At 37.4% G+C, this 16109-nt stretch overlaps 2 protein-coding genes across 2 annotated transcripts in view; both read right to left on the bottom strand.

Annotated features, from left to right (window-relative positions):
- Positions 1–2653, bottom strand: part of LOC128199928 (uncharacterized) — a 154357-nt gene extending 151704 nt beyond the window's left edge. The window contains exon 1 of the mRNA XM_052891571.1: positions 1460–2653. Within this exon, the coding sequence (XP_052747531.1) occupies positions 1460–2332 (873 nt within the window). The 5' untranslated portion in view covers positions 2333–2653. The remainder of the gene's footprint in view (positions 1–1459) is intronic.
- Positions 2493–14377, bottom strand: LOC112052924 (uncharacterized). Its single transcript, XM_052891566.1, has 8 exons — positions 14346–14377; positions 12893–13076; positions 12097–12318; positions 10879–11028; positions 9903–9974; positions 9450–9575; positions 8825–8969; positions 2493–2656 (listed from the first exon to the last, which is right to left on the bottom strand). The coding sequence occupies exons 1-8, from the start codon at positions 14375–14377 to the stop codon at positions 2493–2495; spliced, it is 1095 nt and encodes a 364-aa protein (XP_052747526.1).
- Positions 14378–16109: the final 1732 nt, after the last annotated feature.

Here is a 16109-nt window from a genome sequence, read left to right as displayed (position 1 = left end):
GGCAACATCTATATTATCGGCTGATGGACATTCTTTGCCAGCTGGATATAGACCTTTTGTAGTTGCCTCTCTTTCTCCGCGTCGTGTTCCTCATTACTGAGGATCGTGACCCCTAACATTCACATTCCATATCTGTTTGCTGTCATAGTGGATTCTTGGGATTAATAACACGGTGGGCTTCCAGATCCTTCCACATCAGGCTTTTAAAAGAGTCTCTTTGTGTCCACTGGGTTAATTTATCAGCCGCCTGAGGTTTGACATTGCACCACCCAGGGAGCACGTGTAGGGTGAGTCTCAAGGAACGATGAAAGGGTTTATGCTACGGAGGCGCGCGTGGCCAACCCAGAGTTTGTATTTGTACTAGACTTCCAAAAACCCCGGTTCTGAGCCGCTTTCATCCAGTAGCTCTCTGCTACCCGTTTAATATCAGCTGTTCTCATGGGGAGTCGAACAACACTGCGCTAGACTAGACTATTACTGTTTAAAAATTTCACAGTTAACCTCAACTTTAGACGATCGATACTAAAGGATGTCAGTTTCGTCGGGTTCAACGGGCAGCGTATTGGCAATTTGTCAAAAATGCCGCCGCGATATACTAGCCACATGGCGTACCTAGCCCTAAAACAAGCTATTTGTAAACGGCTGCACGCACGTTTCTCAGTATATAAACCAAAAATAATAACACCAACACTCATAGAACTTATCGATGGTGTTTTGGAGTGTTACAAGTATTCATGTATATATTTGTGTGACAAGATACCACGGGTCGGAAAAGATGAACGTATACTTTTCAAGAAGATTTACTTTTGATAAGTCAAGTACTACATAAAAAGACTACTACTGATTCTGAAGACAGAATCTACTGTGTCAGCAGAAAGTGTACATTTCTAGATACTTACAATCACATAAACAGCCATAATAATAGATTCTTGGATCCCTGGACTCAAATTAAGCGTTGGATTTTTCAAATAGTTTTCAATACAATGCAATAGCTAAGTATGCCAGGCGGAACTTTTTGTAGCTCTCGTAGTTTTGCAATGTTAATTTATTCGCTTATTACCTACTAGTGTTGTTCTAGTTTCTAGAAATCGCTAGTTCATGTGCTATGCCCATGACCATGAGAATATATAGTATTGGTTTAATAAAGCATAAAACTCACGCCTCGATTGTTCTGTTTCATCCACCTCTAATTTAGGTATGTTGCTATTTTATGGCTGATGTCATTGATTAGCTAGGCGATTGAGTGTTGATGCTGCAATCAAGTAGCCAACACAAACGTATACTCATAATATAATATAGTACCTATAACTCTGTCCATAATTCTATTTCAGTTTTTGTTCGTACATGGCTAAATGACGACATGTTAACAAATAGTCGCGAATAAATATTTACTTTGGCGCATACACGCAATACTTAGTATAATACGTACTGCTATATTTTAAATTAATTGGTTCCTTACCTGTGCTCTGATAATAACGTCGTGTGGTCCTCGCCATGTGGTGGCTGCTGGTGACTTCCTCTTAGCCAACTCTAGAGTGGCTTCGCTGGGGCATCGTTCGAACATAAGAACACGCTCTGCTACAGAGCCGCGCGTGAGGAACGGCCTCACAGGCGTGGCGCCTTGCGCGGAGGCGGCCTCGCCGGCGGCGCCAGCGCTGGACGCGCGGCGAGCTCGCGCCTCAAATTTAGACCTGGCTTCTGTAACGTGCGACCCGAAAGAAGCTCTCCTCTCCCCACTCGCTCCCGCTGCCGGCTTCCTCGCTCCCGTGTCCAACCGATCCTGATACCGGCTCTTAGCGTAGTCCACGAGCGATATGGGGGGAACCACGTCAGGTCTCTCGGCGGGCCGTTCGGCGACGACCCCACCTGTACGCAAAGCGCGCAGAAGTCTCTCTTCCTCTCGAGCGACCTCCAAACGCATCGCTGCATTATCCGGCCGCCTCACACTAGCCCCAGATCCGGCTCCATTCCGCTCCGGTACCAAGTCCGGCGGCAACATAATTTCTACAGTCTCAGTTTCGGGATTCAGGCGCAAATCTCGCCGAGGCTCGGGTCTCTGGTCGCGGAGCTCGGGCCGCTCCCGGATTTCCGGACGGTTGCGGAACTCGGGCCGCTGCTTTATTTCAGGTTTGGGCTCCGGTTTAGGTTTAGTCCGTAAGCTCTCGGCCAACTTGAGGCCGGGCGTGGGCCTGCACGACAGAATCTCCGTGGGCGCGAGGCCGCGCGCTTTCCAAGTCTGATATATAGCTTCCGCATGATCCGAAATCTGTTTGGCGATCGCGGCGATGTCCTCCTCGCCGGTGTCGATCTCCCGGCGCGCCGTGGCCGCCATGGCCGGGCTAGTGCACTACTGCAGCGAGCCCGCGGGCTCCATGAAACACTGAACTGACACTGATTCCACTGTATCCGTAACAAAAAACTGCACTAACGACGTTCGCGATCGGCAACAGTGTAACAGCTGTTAGTATCGCGTGGGGAGTAAACAAAGGCGGTTAGTCGAGAGCGTTCGCGCGATATTCGCGGAGGCTCGGAGTGCTCGAGACAGAACTCGCCGGCGGCGGCACCGCGCGCGGACTGCGGCGCGCGCGGAGGGCCCACGCCGCCGCTCCCTCCCGGCGCGCTCCCGGCGTGTCCTCCTTGCTCACTCGGCTAGCACCTGATAACAATACCACTATTATTCAGTCTGGAGCAGCCTTGCTCAAATTTCTATCATAGGTGTGATGACAGAAATGCTTGGAGGCTATCAGATCAGCTTTCACCGCCACACAGGAAGTAAAAAATTGTAAATAGGTACCTAATATGATTATTGTAAATACTCTAGAATCACTCGAGACTACAAATCAATCAGACTACAATCAGAATCAGAATCATTTATCTGCAAGAAACATTGCATTTTAGATACGAAGATGTAATGCTTCTTGCAAAAATGAGCTTTTAATCCTAATCTATGTTTTTAAATAAGGCCGTATAAGTGTAATGTTGAAATATTAAGCAATAAAAATAAAAATGGAAAACAAATGATTAGCTTTTGTGATATATTTAACAAAGCTTTTTTGCCTATAATTTGCTTGTCTACATATAGGTAATTTCTATGAAACATAATATTTTCTTATCTACATATTAGGAAAGAAATATTCCGTCCTATCCTTCTTTATAACAATGGCTATAGGTATTCGGATCAGTAGGTAGTTACTGAGAAAATCTCGGACATTGCTTAACAATCCTCATAAAAACATACGTCGAGACGGCTCAAACATCCCGTATGTTTGTATGTTAAACAATAATTTAAAGTCAAACACACAACCTCCTTTTTCAAAGTCGAGTAAAAATCAACGCCATCAAAACAAACACACAACTTCCTTTATTAAATCCTGGTAAAAATTTAACGCCTATGATGTGAATACAAACACACAACCTCCTTTTTTTAAGTTGGGTAAAAATCAACGAATATAATGTGAATAGTCGCATAGTCCACCCAGCGCACGGCGCGTGTCGACGCACGCGGCTCGTCGGCCGTCGCGACTCCACGAATAGCGCGCTATTTATTTACGCTCCCCTACTTTTTTACTATTTCCCGCACCGCACAGTCGCGACGCTTTAAACTCGCCTTTTGGTTAATCGCACACTGCTGCGAGAGACGCGAGTGCATTATGAAACTATGACCGTTTATCTAGGATTATAGAACTACGATATGCCACACATCGTAGGATATTGTACTGGCGCCAACTAGAACATGCGGCTTAATGACGTTTTAAATGTTAATACATTGTATTTCGTTCATTTATCGAACTGCTAAACTAAAGCCAAGGTTTTCGAGCGAATATATTCAACTGTTAGTAATTTATTATTTGCTGGATTTCCCATTACGTACTTTTTAGGTAGGTAGTCGAGCTTTTTATATAAGCATATTCACACACACACACACACAGTATACCTTTGTGTGTACCTATACGAGTGTGTGTATGTGTGGAATGGGTACGAGTAAGTATATTTGCTCGTAAAACGAATTCTTGGTGAGAGTGTTAGCATGAGATGATTGCTTGCCATGAGGCCTAAAATCTATTTTAGCTTGGCTCCCATTCGCACGAGAGTTTTTTTAACGGACCTGGAAATAGGCCTTCATTTAACTTCATACTATATTTGAACGCTTTTTTAACGTCCGTTAAAAAAGCTCTCGTGCGAACGAGGGCTAAAGAGCTTTTACATCAAAAATTTCTATCGACTGTTTGACAGTTTGGTTCACCTTTTCACAAGCGGTTCTTGCGGCAGTCTGCAATCAAGTATTTTTATCTCCCTTTCAAACACTGACAAAACAAATCTCTGCTACTTTGTAGCCATGTTGCCAAGCATTGTATAGAATTTCACGTACTTGTACCTTCACCACTCGCATTGTACTGTATTTCGCAAGCAGGAAGCCGTGAAATTTACCTACCGCTACTATTTGTTTACTTTTATAAACATTCAGCCAACTATTACTTGAATTTTTTACCATTACCATTTTAACATTACCGATCACTTGAAAATTCCAATAAAACTTACTATTTCAAAATATGATGAAACAAAGCCTTCGCATCGCTCGATTAATTTAAATTAAATAAAAGCTCTAGTTTTATTTGAAACTCTCATGATAATCCCATAAAGTGGCGTATACATTCAAAAATGTCATGAAAAAGTTAGCCTCTCTATGGGACTAATATTATTCCCTCCCGTTGGCAAGAATACTAGATTTTCAAAATGCACACTTTTATGAGGATGGTCTGGCCGTTACAGTCCTTGCTGCAATGCTGCTAGGCGGCAAAATAATCACGGTAGCAACACGAACTCCTTACAAAAAGTTCTACTAAAGACTTGATAAAAATAGCTTCCTAGCTGAATGGAAGCGTAATACTTTTGAACTTTATTTAACTTCCCTAATTGGCATCCATTACTATCGTCAAAGTGTAAAGGGTAGTTTAATGTTGTGTAATATATTTTAGTGTCAGTGTTGCCACCCTGGGGTGTGGCGATCGTTGACCTTAAATGTAAAGAACATCAATATAAGCTCAGCACGAAACGCCCCATGCTAGATACTTTAGACTATTTTTGGTAAATGACTGACCAGTGTATTCTTATTTCAGATTCATCATTATGAAGCCATATTCAGCTCACTGCTGAGCTCGAGTCTCCTCTTAGAATGAGAGAGGGTAGCCTTAGTCCTCCACTCTGATAGAATTACTGTGAGTTGAGATGGTAGTGTTACTAGTTACACCACTTTCTCAACTAACCCTCGGTGATCGCGCTCCGTTACGTTGTCCGACCTGTGAAACAATGAAAGAATAATTTGTTCCAATCGCCAAAGAGTTTATTAATGACTGATAATTTGATCCTCTAAAAAACCTATCCCGCTAAATGAATTTGGTTAAAAATTTAAGCCACTGGATACTGGTGGTTCGAAACCGTGGTGTTTGAAAGTCCGTAGGAGGCCTATGTTTAGCAGTGGACGTTTATCGGCGGATAATTTGCTGAAAATGATGATGAATTATTTGAAATTATAATTAACGGAATTATATGGAAACTGAAATTAATTAACGATATTCATAAAGTATAGACAGCGAATAAGAAGCAAGATGAGTATATAGAGTCATAGATACTATAATGTCACTAATCTGTGCTAGAGTCAAGCTAGAGTATAACAATATTGTGATGTCAAATTTGCGTATTTTTCTGATTATTCTTTCACGTATCATTATTAAAATGATTTTAATACCAATGTCATAGAGGGCAAAAGGTTTTAACAATACATTTTCACATTTAATAATATCTATAATGTTGTTGGAAACGACAGTGAGAACTCGAAAAAGAAATTCGTATAATCTTCAACAATCTGCTACACCGTGCAACAAGATATAGCTCATTATGGATAATCCAAAAGCCCCCGATGACTGTAGAAACTGGGATTCGATTGATATATTCTTGTTTACAAATGGTCAGGAGTATTCGCCTCCGAGAAAATACCATTTGAAAGCTGAAGAATTAAAATGGTGGGATGCCACCTTGACTTTTTTAGCCCGTTCCCAATTTGGATCTTTGTAAGAATAATTTTTAATTGGGTAACACTTTTATACATGTACTTGTACACAACTAAAAAACTAGGTACTTAAATAACACAAATTCGTAATAGTCAGAATTCCAGAATAGCTATACATATCTTAATATGATATAGATTATGGTAGATAATAGATATAGATATTTTCCCAAGGAAACTCGATGTACGCATGCAAAACCATCTGGCACAGCTATATTCTAATGGATGGTCAAATAGATATTAGGCATATACTTTGTATGTTATTTAGACGCGTTAAACTTGTATTCGTATGTATAATATAAAAACATATCTTTTAATTTTATTTGTATTATTATCTTAAATGAGGAGACAATCTAAATTATTTTTATGTAAAATGAAATAATTTTAGGCATTCTAATATAGAATTATATACATTGGATGGAATCAAAATAAATACACCTCTAGAACTAATGAATGAAGCAGCTTACGTAGCAGTGAAACCACCTGATTCATTTCTGCCGTCTGGATATGAAGAATATCTTTTGAAAGCATCAAGGTCAATAAATTTATATTAACAATATCACTTGAAAATTACACAAATGAAGTATACATAACATGCATTTACAGGTCTCGCGAAAAACGACTTGAAAGACTAAAAAGTCCTGAAACAGCAGAACCAGGTTTAGACTTAGTTTTCGTATTTGATTTATAATACATAATGGTTTTTAATATAATCCCATATTATATTAAAAATAACGATTTGATTTATAGCAATATATTTGTATTGAATTTTAAATAAAATTATATAATGTAAATTAATAAAAATACGAAATAATAATTTTAATATTGAAAATAAGTATATTCATTATTATTTATATTATGTTCCAGCCAATGTTGAAACAAATAAGGAACAAGCTGAATCTAATTTTAATATTCCCAAAAATATAGTTAATAGTTATTGGAAGAAAATAGAAGACCGTATTCGTAATGACACAGTAAGTTTAACAGTTCTAACTTCCAACATGTTCGTTTGTTTAAGAATTTAACTTATTATATAATTAAAATAACTTATTTTTAATGATTTTAGAAAACGGCCAACTTACAGCCTGCCAAAAATAATACACCACACAAAGATACTAAAAATCTACAACACTTTGAAACAACTAGTAATTCACTTAGAAATGTAAAACCCGAATTGTGGCAAAGAAAACAACTTGGAAATAATACTAGACATGTGATACCCTCAAAATTATGCCCTGATTCTAAAAGAAAAGAAGATGCACGTAATTTAAATAAAAAAAGAACTCCATCTTTTTCTAAAAACCGGATGAAATATAAAAACCACGATAAAAGGTTAACAATGCCGCCAAATAATAGAAATTTCAAAACAAGTTTTGAAGATAATGATAATTTGAAACAAAATTATCTAATTAGAAAATTTAAGCCTCTTGAAAATAAAACAAAAATTAAAGAAAATACAGATCAGTTCAATATTGTTACTAAAAGTTCACCAGACAATTACTCTGAAAAAGAACTAATCATGTTAACCAACACTAAATACGATATAAAGTCAGATTTTCTAGATATAGATCGAAAAACAACGTTATTAAGTAACAACGTTACTCAAACAAAGATACCACAGACATCAACAAATATTGAAGAACTTAAAGAACCTGCAAAAAATCTTTCAAGAACAAATATAGCAATATCTCAGCAAAGCGAAACTAACTTATTTAACAATCAGGCGACATATAACACAAATCAACCGAGTACTTTCAATATTAATTTAAATATTCATTTAAAAGGTGACGCGTCATTCAAAACAGATGAAGACTCTTACGGAAAGTACAGAACCTACACTACATTAGTAAAACCGGAAAAAGCATCACAAATTAATGTAGACATAAATTTAAGTAGAGAATCTTTACATTTTGGGAATACAAGTTTACAACAAGAACAACCTGTAGAGTCTAGTATTGCAAAGACACAAAACGAAAAGTTTGCCGATAATATAACAAAAGTGTTAGTAAACTGTAAGTGTCGTCTCTTAAAATCAGACGAAAGAACATCGTCCTCTTGTAAATTTAAAGAGAACGACCATTACCTGATCATAATGCCTACTGAACAAATTGATAAGTTCATGCCAAGGTAATTTATTTGATGTTTGTACATTTTAAAGTTATATAGATAATATATTAGTTAATTATATATTACAGATTTTAATTTCACAGAGACAATCTACATATTCGTCGAGAATCAGAAATTCAAGAATTATTAAATTCGTGTATTGCTGTTCCAATACCATCCAATTCAAAAATAGTATCAACCGAAAACCCGGAAAAAATTGTCCAACATAAAAGTTGTACCCCACAAAATGCACCTAACGTTAACAATTTTGATGATATAATGCAATTTAAATCTCAAGGCGATGTAATGCAGCCTATATTAACAATTGACCTAAATAAAGCAAACTACAAAGTCGATAATTTTGCACAAACTGATTGGTATAATACTATAGTACGTACTTTTTCCTTAGTAATAATAAAAAATTTATTATTGCTAAAAAAATAAACACATAATACATACGTCATACTTTTATTTTTCAGCTTCAAGCGAAATGTAACGAAGATGGACGTTACACATTCCATTTACCACCATTACGTATATTAAAACATTATAATTTGTTATAATAAAGTCTTGCTGTTTTATTTTATATATTAGTATCGAAACGTAAAACTATACTTAAACTTATTGTGATGCATTTTATTAGATCTGATTTACTTTTAGATGCAGAATCGTATAATTGAAGCTGATCGTTGTATGATTTCAATTTCCGAGACAGTATATTCAATGGTTTCGGTGTTAGATACTGTAATTGATTTTCAGTTATGTATTGTAAATTATGCGGGGACATTCGCAGCATTACCTGAGATCATATACAATAATTAAATTTTAAATAGAAAGTTTACCTTTACATTTTAAAGTCATACCTAGCACAATGTAGTTTAAACTCCTTTAATAAAACATACTAATGTTGATCATGGTTGATGAAACATTTAAAGTTCATCTTCTTGGTCGTTTTCTTAACTGATAAAGGTCGTGTTCACATTTCAGTGACCTCAACACGTTCTTTATTATTTTCTTCTACTCATTTCGGTCCTCAGTTCTTCTGACCGTCATAAGTAGAAAGCCCATCTGCGATTTTACTTGGTCAGACCAGCAGCTAGGTGATGAGTCGCGCGGTCGTTTGCCCTCGACCTTGCCCATAACTATGAGTTTATCCTAGTTATCGGTAACATTATAAGGTGGTAAGGTCATTATTAGGTGACAGGCAATATGACCATTTAAAATTACATGTAAGTACATTATTCGTAAGTTTTCCCGATAGAATATTTCTTACGGTTACCTGTGCTGTCATTCCTGCCATAGCTTCAGGATTTATAGCACTCAGTTCAGGTCCTGCCACTTCAGTCAATAGTAAGCCCAATCGAGATACGTCTCTCGCAGTCCAACTAAAAGATTTTCCAAGAACCTGCAAAAAAATATTAGCAAGCATTTACAAAGACATTTTCACTGTTCGTTAAAGGATCTATTATTTGTATTTATTAGAACAAAGGCCTTTATAAAAGGCAAGCTAAGTTTTATTAAAGCTTTTGTGCAATTCTAGAAGTTTTTTTTTGCTAAATAGATGATCTTCGCAAGGTAACCGGAGTTACAGTTTGCAGGGTATACAAAAAACACGTCCTACAAAGTATTAGGCTACTAGAGATTTTTGGAAATTAACTAAATCGAAAAATAGTTAATAAAATATTTACTTTTTTTGTATTCCTTCCTATTAAGTAAGCAAGTATAAAATTACCTTGGTTCTTGTCATCATGGCAAGATAAAAACGACGCTGTAAAGGGTCGCACGCTCGAATATGATAAAATACCTTGCAAAACCGTTATAAATTAGTTTCTTTTCACAAATAAAATATAATTTACAGTATCATTAAAGTATTACCTAACTTAAATTACATATTTAATTAAACCTAACTTATGAAATGAGACTGAGAGACTGATTCTTTCTTCCTCTTTCCTGGGCCTTTTCCGCACTTGGCCACTAGGGGTTGGTCGTTGTACGTAATGAGACTGAGGTATCCAAAGAGTAAATCAATATAAAGGGTTAGGTATACTAATATTATAAAGAGGTAAAATTTTGTAGGGGCTAATTTCTGCATTTACTGAACCGATTATATAAATTATTTACCAATGAAACCAATTGAAGCCTCGTTATTTACGAGTGTTATATGCCCAATATTTTATCCCTTTATTCTCATACTTGTGAGGTGTGGATTTCATCCTACTCCTAACAAGTAGCCAGCTTCCATTTAAGATTGCATCATCATAAGGTGAGATTGTAGTCAAGGGCTAACTTGTAGAGAATAAAAAAACAAGAAAAAAACTACGCGGGTAAAACTGCAGGACGTTGGCTATTTTTTTTTATTCTTTACAAGTTAGCCTTTGACTACAATCACACCTGATGGTAAGTGATGATGCAGTCTAAGATGGAAGCAGGCTAAATTGTTAGGAGGAGGATGAAAATCCACACCCCTTTTGGTTTCTACACGGCATCGTACCGGAACGCTAAATCGCTTGGCGGTACGTCTTTGCCGGTAGGGTGGTAACTAGCCACGGCCGAAGCCTCCCACCAGCCAGACCTGGACAAATTAAGAAAATCTCAATCTGCCCAGCCGGGGATCGAACCCAGGACCTCCGTCTTGTAAATCCACTGCGCATACCACTGCGCCACGGAAGCCGTCTAATAAGGCTAGTCAGAAATAAGTCTCTACATACCTGATGTGATAATTGTAAGTATGTGCTAACAGGAAGTCTTCTCATGAACGTCATTGGAACTCCGCACAACAAATTGTTCATGATATTCAAATACTGTGGTTTGGACCAGTCTTTGTTGAGCTCTATGTATCTACTCGCCACCACGCCAACCTACAAAAATATTTCGATCGGCGGGTCAGTTGGTCTTGGTCGGAGGGTTGGATCATAGCTACAACTGCCACATTAAACCAGAAGCTCAGACCAATTACATATGACTATTATCACACCCAAATTAAAGAATAAGATTTTTTGTAATTTTATGAGGAAAATGAGCTCAGATTATGTATATATATTACTTGCGGACGCCCGTGACTTCGTCCGCGTGGAATTAAGTTTTTCACAAATCCCGCGGGTTCCATGGATGTTTCCGGGACAAAAAGTAAGTGTGTTAATCCAGAGTAAAATCTATATCCATTCCAAATTTAACCCAAATCGATTTATAATATTAGTGTGATACTAAACTAGAAGTTTATGCCCGTTGTTTACACCATTTAACTAAACATAAAAGTATTTTTACGGCGATCTTTAACCGACAAACACGATTACAACTATAAAACATCGATTCTATAGAGAGAGTTTTTATAATCGCATTAGATCGTGATCACACATTAGATCGTTAGTCTAGTGAGGCAAATCCTTATTTAATTAGTCTTAGTGATGCGACGGAATGGAGGTCATAGTGGTCAAGGGTCACAACCAGCTAGGTATTGGCAGATAGATAGATTGCCTCGCCTCTAATATTATGAAGAGGTAAAGATTGTGGTGTTGTAGGGAATAATGTCTGGAGCTACTGAACCGATTTTGAAAATTCTCTTGCCTCTAGAAAGCCACGTTATTTGTAAATGTTATAGACTCCGTGGCCCAGTAGTATGCGTGGTGGATTTACAAGACTGAGGTCCTGGGTGCGATCCCCAGCTAGGCCGATTGAGGTTTTCTTAATCGGTCCAGGTCTGGCTGGTGGAAGGCTTTCAGTCGTGGCTAGTTACGTCCTTACCGGCAAAGACGTACCGCGAAGCGTTCCGGTACGATATCGTATAGAAACCGAAAGGAGTGTGGATTTCATCCTCCTAACAAGTTAGCCCGCTTTCATCGTAGATTGCATCATCACTTCAGGTGAGATTGTAGTCAAGGGCTAACTTGTAAAATAAAAAAAATATATGTATTGGATATCAGAAAAACCTGATGTCTGTCAAGTTCAGCATGGGTTCCAATATAAGTTAAGATCCTGTCATCACTCAAGTTAAGTCTGGCTATTTCTCGTCCGTTGATGTATTTGAACAATGGTCGATACAGTTCTAATGTGCGGTGTGAGATATCTCGAGTCTCCCTTCCTGCCTTCACCACGTTCCACGTGGCTGCCAGTTTCTCTCGTGCGATCTTCATCATAGATATGGTTCGAGCCTGAGAATGTATGAATGCCTAATCTGAGAATGTATGAGTCTAAATATTAACCTATTTATTATTCTTTTTAACCGACTTCCAAAAAGGAGGAGGTTCTACGTTCGGCTGTATGTATGTTTTTATGTATCTATTCGAGTACTAAATTACGCATGTTGAGGTAACCTATAAGTGGGTCTATGACACAACAACTTCACTAATATATGTTTTTGTAAAACTCAATTTTAATTGTCATAACCTGTTGGTACCCTATAAAATAAATAAATAAATAAATGTGTCGTCGTTAAAATTAGGCTAGATGGGACCGTAATAGCCTGTGGCATGCCTAAGACTTTTAACTAGGATTTATGCTTATACAAACATTTTAGACCACGCTAACCCCGTGCGGATTCGCAGACTTCACATCATCATTAAGAGCCGATGGACGTCCACTGCTGGACATAGGCCTCTTGCATGGACTTCCAAATAAAACGGTCTCGAGCCGCAAGCATCCAGTGACTCCCTGCAACCCGCTTGATGTCCTCGGTCCTATACAGGCTATATACAGGCTCTCGTCATAATGTTCAAAGGTACTAACAGATCGCAATACATAATCAGAAGGCAGTCGTTCTATATCATCCAATGTACCGTGTAGGAAGATAGCGAAGGCATTGATGGCAGTTTGCATGTAATCCCTAGTTATCTTTAGATCACAATACCCCCGATGCAGGAACTCTAGTGCAGGGAAATGTACCCCACTTTTGTTGTTGAATAATTCAGATCTGCGGAAAATTTTCTAACAATTAAATAATAAATTATTATCATCTTCATCATCAACAATCCACATTGGGGTCCAGTGCAGATTGACGGTTTTATACATCCAATAAAATGCACGATTTCATAAAAAGACAAACATTAAAAAAATCTAATTTTTTGATTTATTAAAATAAAGGATTTTCGTCATTTAATTGTTTTTGTAACGAGTTGGGCCCGAAATGGTCGGTATCCTTTACAAACTTTAAAACGAATTATTTATTGTGTAGTCGATCACAGAATACAGAATTCACTAGAATTGCGAACGTCTGAACGTTTTCTGCATGCGCGGGCGCGAGAACTAGATTTTTCAAAAATCTTACCGCATATAATTACCAACAACGTAATGCACATAGCTATCTGTGTTATTACTTTCGTCCGGCCATTGTAGTTTTCTTTCTGTTGTACTGGAATCTAATAAAAAGGATAAAATATACAATCGAATTTACATAAGCTAACTCTAAAATAAGTTGAAGTTATCTACCCTCGTTTTCAACGTTGTCTCCATAGAGAAAATTGTGAAGATTGTTTTGATATATCTCAAACGGATCTGAAATTAAATAAAAAGATTAAATTAATTAAAAAAATACGCAGTCAAAATATTTTGTATAAGTATTCCTTTTGAGTGACGGATGCGTGATACGTGATACGATACGTGATAGAAAACATAATATATTAAAATCATATCGTATTGATCCGTTACTTACGAATAGTTTAAAAGATCTAATCTAAGAGTACAGTGCATGTGTGCGCTCAGTGGTGTAGCTAAATGCGGATCACTTTTTGCGGTGATTTTGTACGCATGTATCTATAGAATAAAATTTCATTGAGCCCACCTGTTGAGAAACTCTGCTGAGCATGGTACTTGTTATGTAGACTCATCACGGAGGGAATAGTACCTACTCCTAACACACTCTTTCCTGACTAGTTGGAGGGGAATGGGATTATTAGTGACTTTAAAAAAAAGATATGACAAATATTCTTTAAAAAATATATATATATATACTCGTAAATGATGTTCTGAATGTCTAAACAAATAGGTATTATCTTACTCTCTGGGGCTTCAGACGAAGCTTTCATACTTGTAGTTAGTGATAATGTTCTTGCTCTGGTTATATCCTTGCCATCACCTTGGTCTGCGACTGTAGTTTGAATTCCCTCATACTCAGCGCATTTATATTCTGCGGAAGATCATAATTGTCAGTCCATATTAATGACTCAGGGCCAGGCCCTCTTACTGGAGAGGGAATATGGAGGTTAGACCCACCATTGTGCTCAAATTCGGGATGTCGAGCTTAGGGTCATTATCTTCATCATTATCAACACAAATTCGCCTCACTGCTGAGCACGAGTGTCCTCTCAGTTTGAGAGAGGTTAGGCTAATAGCCCACCAAGCTAGCCAAATGCGGATGAGCAGACTTCGCACACGTAGACAATTTGTAAAACTCTCAGGTGACTGAAGACTGGTGAAGACACGTGATATTTAATTTCTTAAAATGCACATAGCAGATAAGGAGCATGCCCTGGATAGGATTTGAACCTATGCATTTATAAAAAAAAAACATACATACAGCCGAACGTAGAACCTTGTACTTTTTGGAAGTCGGTTAATAAAATCAAAGGCAGAGGTCATATCCATTGGTATCACGGCTGCCTCCGAACACCTTATTCTACGAATAACTACAGCAGACAATATAAAATTATTGTATTGCACTGTTTTATTCTTGTTAAATAATTGGACTTTATAACTACCTCTTGTTCTACCCTCTTTTGCTATGGTATACAGATGATTCTTATAAGCACTAACTAAAGCAAACCAGCAGATACTGAATAAGAAATCGTGAAATATGTTCATTTTAACTTGTAGAACAATTACTTTACACGATTTAATATGTATGAAGTAAATTATCTAGACGGTCATGATGAGAGAAATATGGACACCGTAGATAACTCAATAGACAACTAATTGAGTGTCATTGTAAGTAAGTCAACACTTATACGGCTTTTATATCCTTAAACCAAATATGGTTTTAGTATATAAAAACCTTATAACTGTTTACTTACTGTTTTAGATATAATATTCGAATATATGTAATGTATAAAATATAAAGAATATATAAAATAGAAAGAATATATTAAATATATATTATATACTAGCGAACCCGTCAAGCTTCGTTTTGACGTATGTGCAATTCTTCCCTATCCCTACCCTACCACTACCCTTCCCCTACCCTACCCCTACCCCTAAGATCTATAATTGACTCTTAAACGTTTGTATGGCAAATAGAAAAGGTTTATTTTTATGGTTTTCCCGGCAATCATTCTAATTTTTCTTACCTTTTAAACCTTCCCTATACCTCCACGAACATTTCAAGACCAAGATAAGATAAATCCGTTTAGCCGTTCTCGAGTTTTAGCGAGACTAACGAACAGCAATTCATTTTTATATGTATATAGATAGATTGAATATATTCTATACTTCTAATTTGCAAAATTTTGAGGCTGTAGGTATTTCGTTCTCACAATACATTTCAACTCAACTCTCACCGGGCCAGATTTTGTATCACTATCTGTGAACACGGATATGACAAATAATGTCACTGTTTGACAAACGCTTAGATACATAGAGGTGTCAAAGGACACACGCAAATCATTGACATGTTTGGGTCAGATTTTGGTCAAATTACAAAATGTGAAAGAGCTATTAAATTTTCTGCAAAATTGTAAAGAATAAGCGCACCATAGTCTCGGACATGTCTACATCATCTAATGAGTGTGAATGTGATCATTTTCCGTACATCGCGTGGGCAAACGAGATGAAATCGGCGTGGTACCAAAGTTTTGGACAGCCATATGTATATTACTCTCAAATTGTACGTACTTCGTGCTTTGTATTAGTAGCGGCTCCACCTTAAGACCTCCTTAATCCGGCCCTGTCGCAAAATACTTACTTAACGGACGTTTACTAACTATAAACTACCTCCTTGCCAAATTTCATCTTC

The sequence above is a fragment of the Bicyclus anynana genome, chromosome 4 (genome assembly GCF_947172395.1).
Source record: "Bicyclus anynana chromosome 4, ilBicAnyn1.1, whole genome shotgun sequence".
In the NCBI taxonomy this organism is placed as follows: Eukaryota; Metazoa; Arthropoda; class Insecta; order Lepidoptera; family Nymphalidae; genus Bicyclus; species Bicyclus anynana.
The sequence above is the reverse complement of the archived record's forward strand: the minus strand, read 5'-3'. Positions and strand labels throughout refer to the sequence as shown.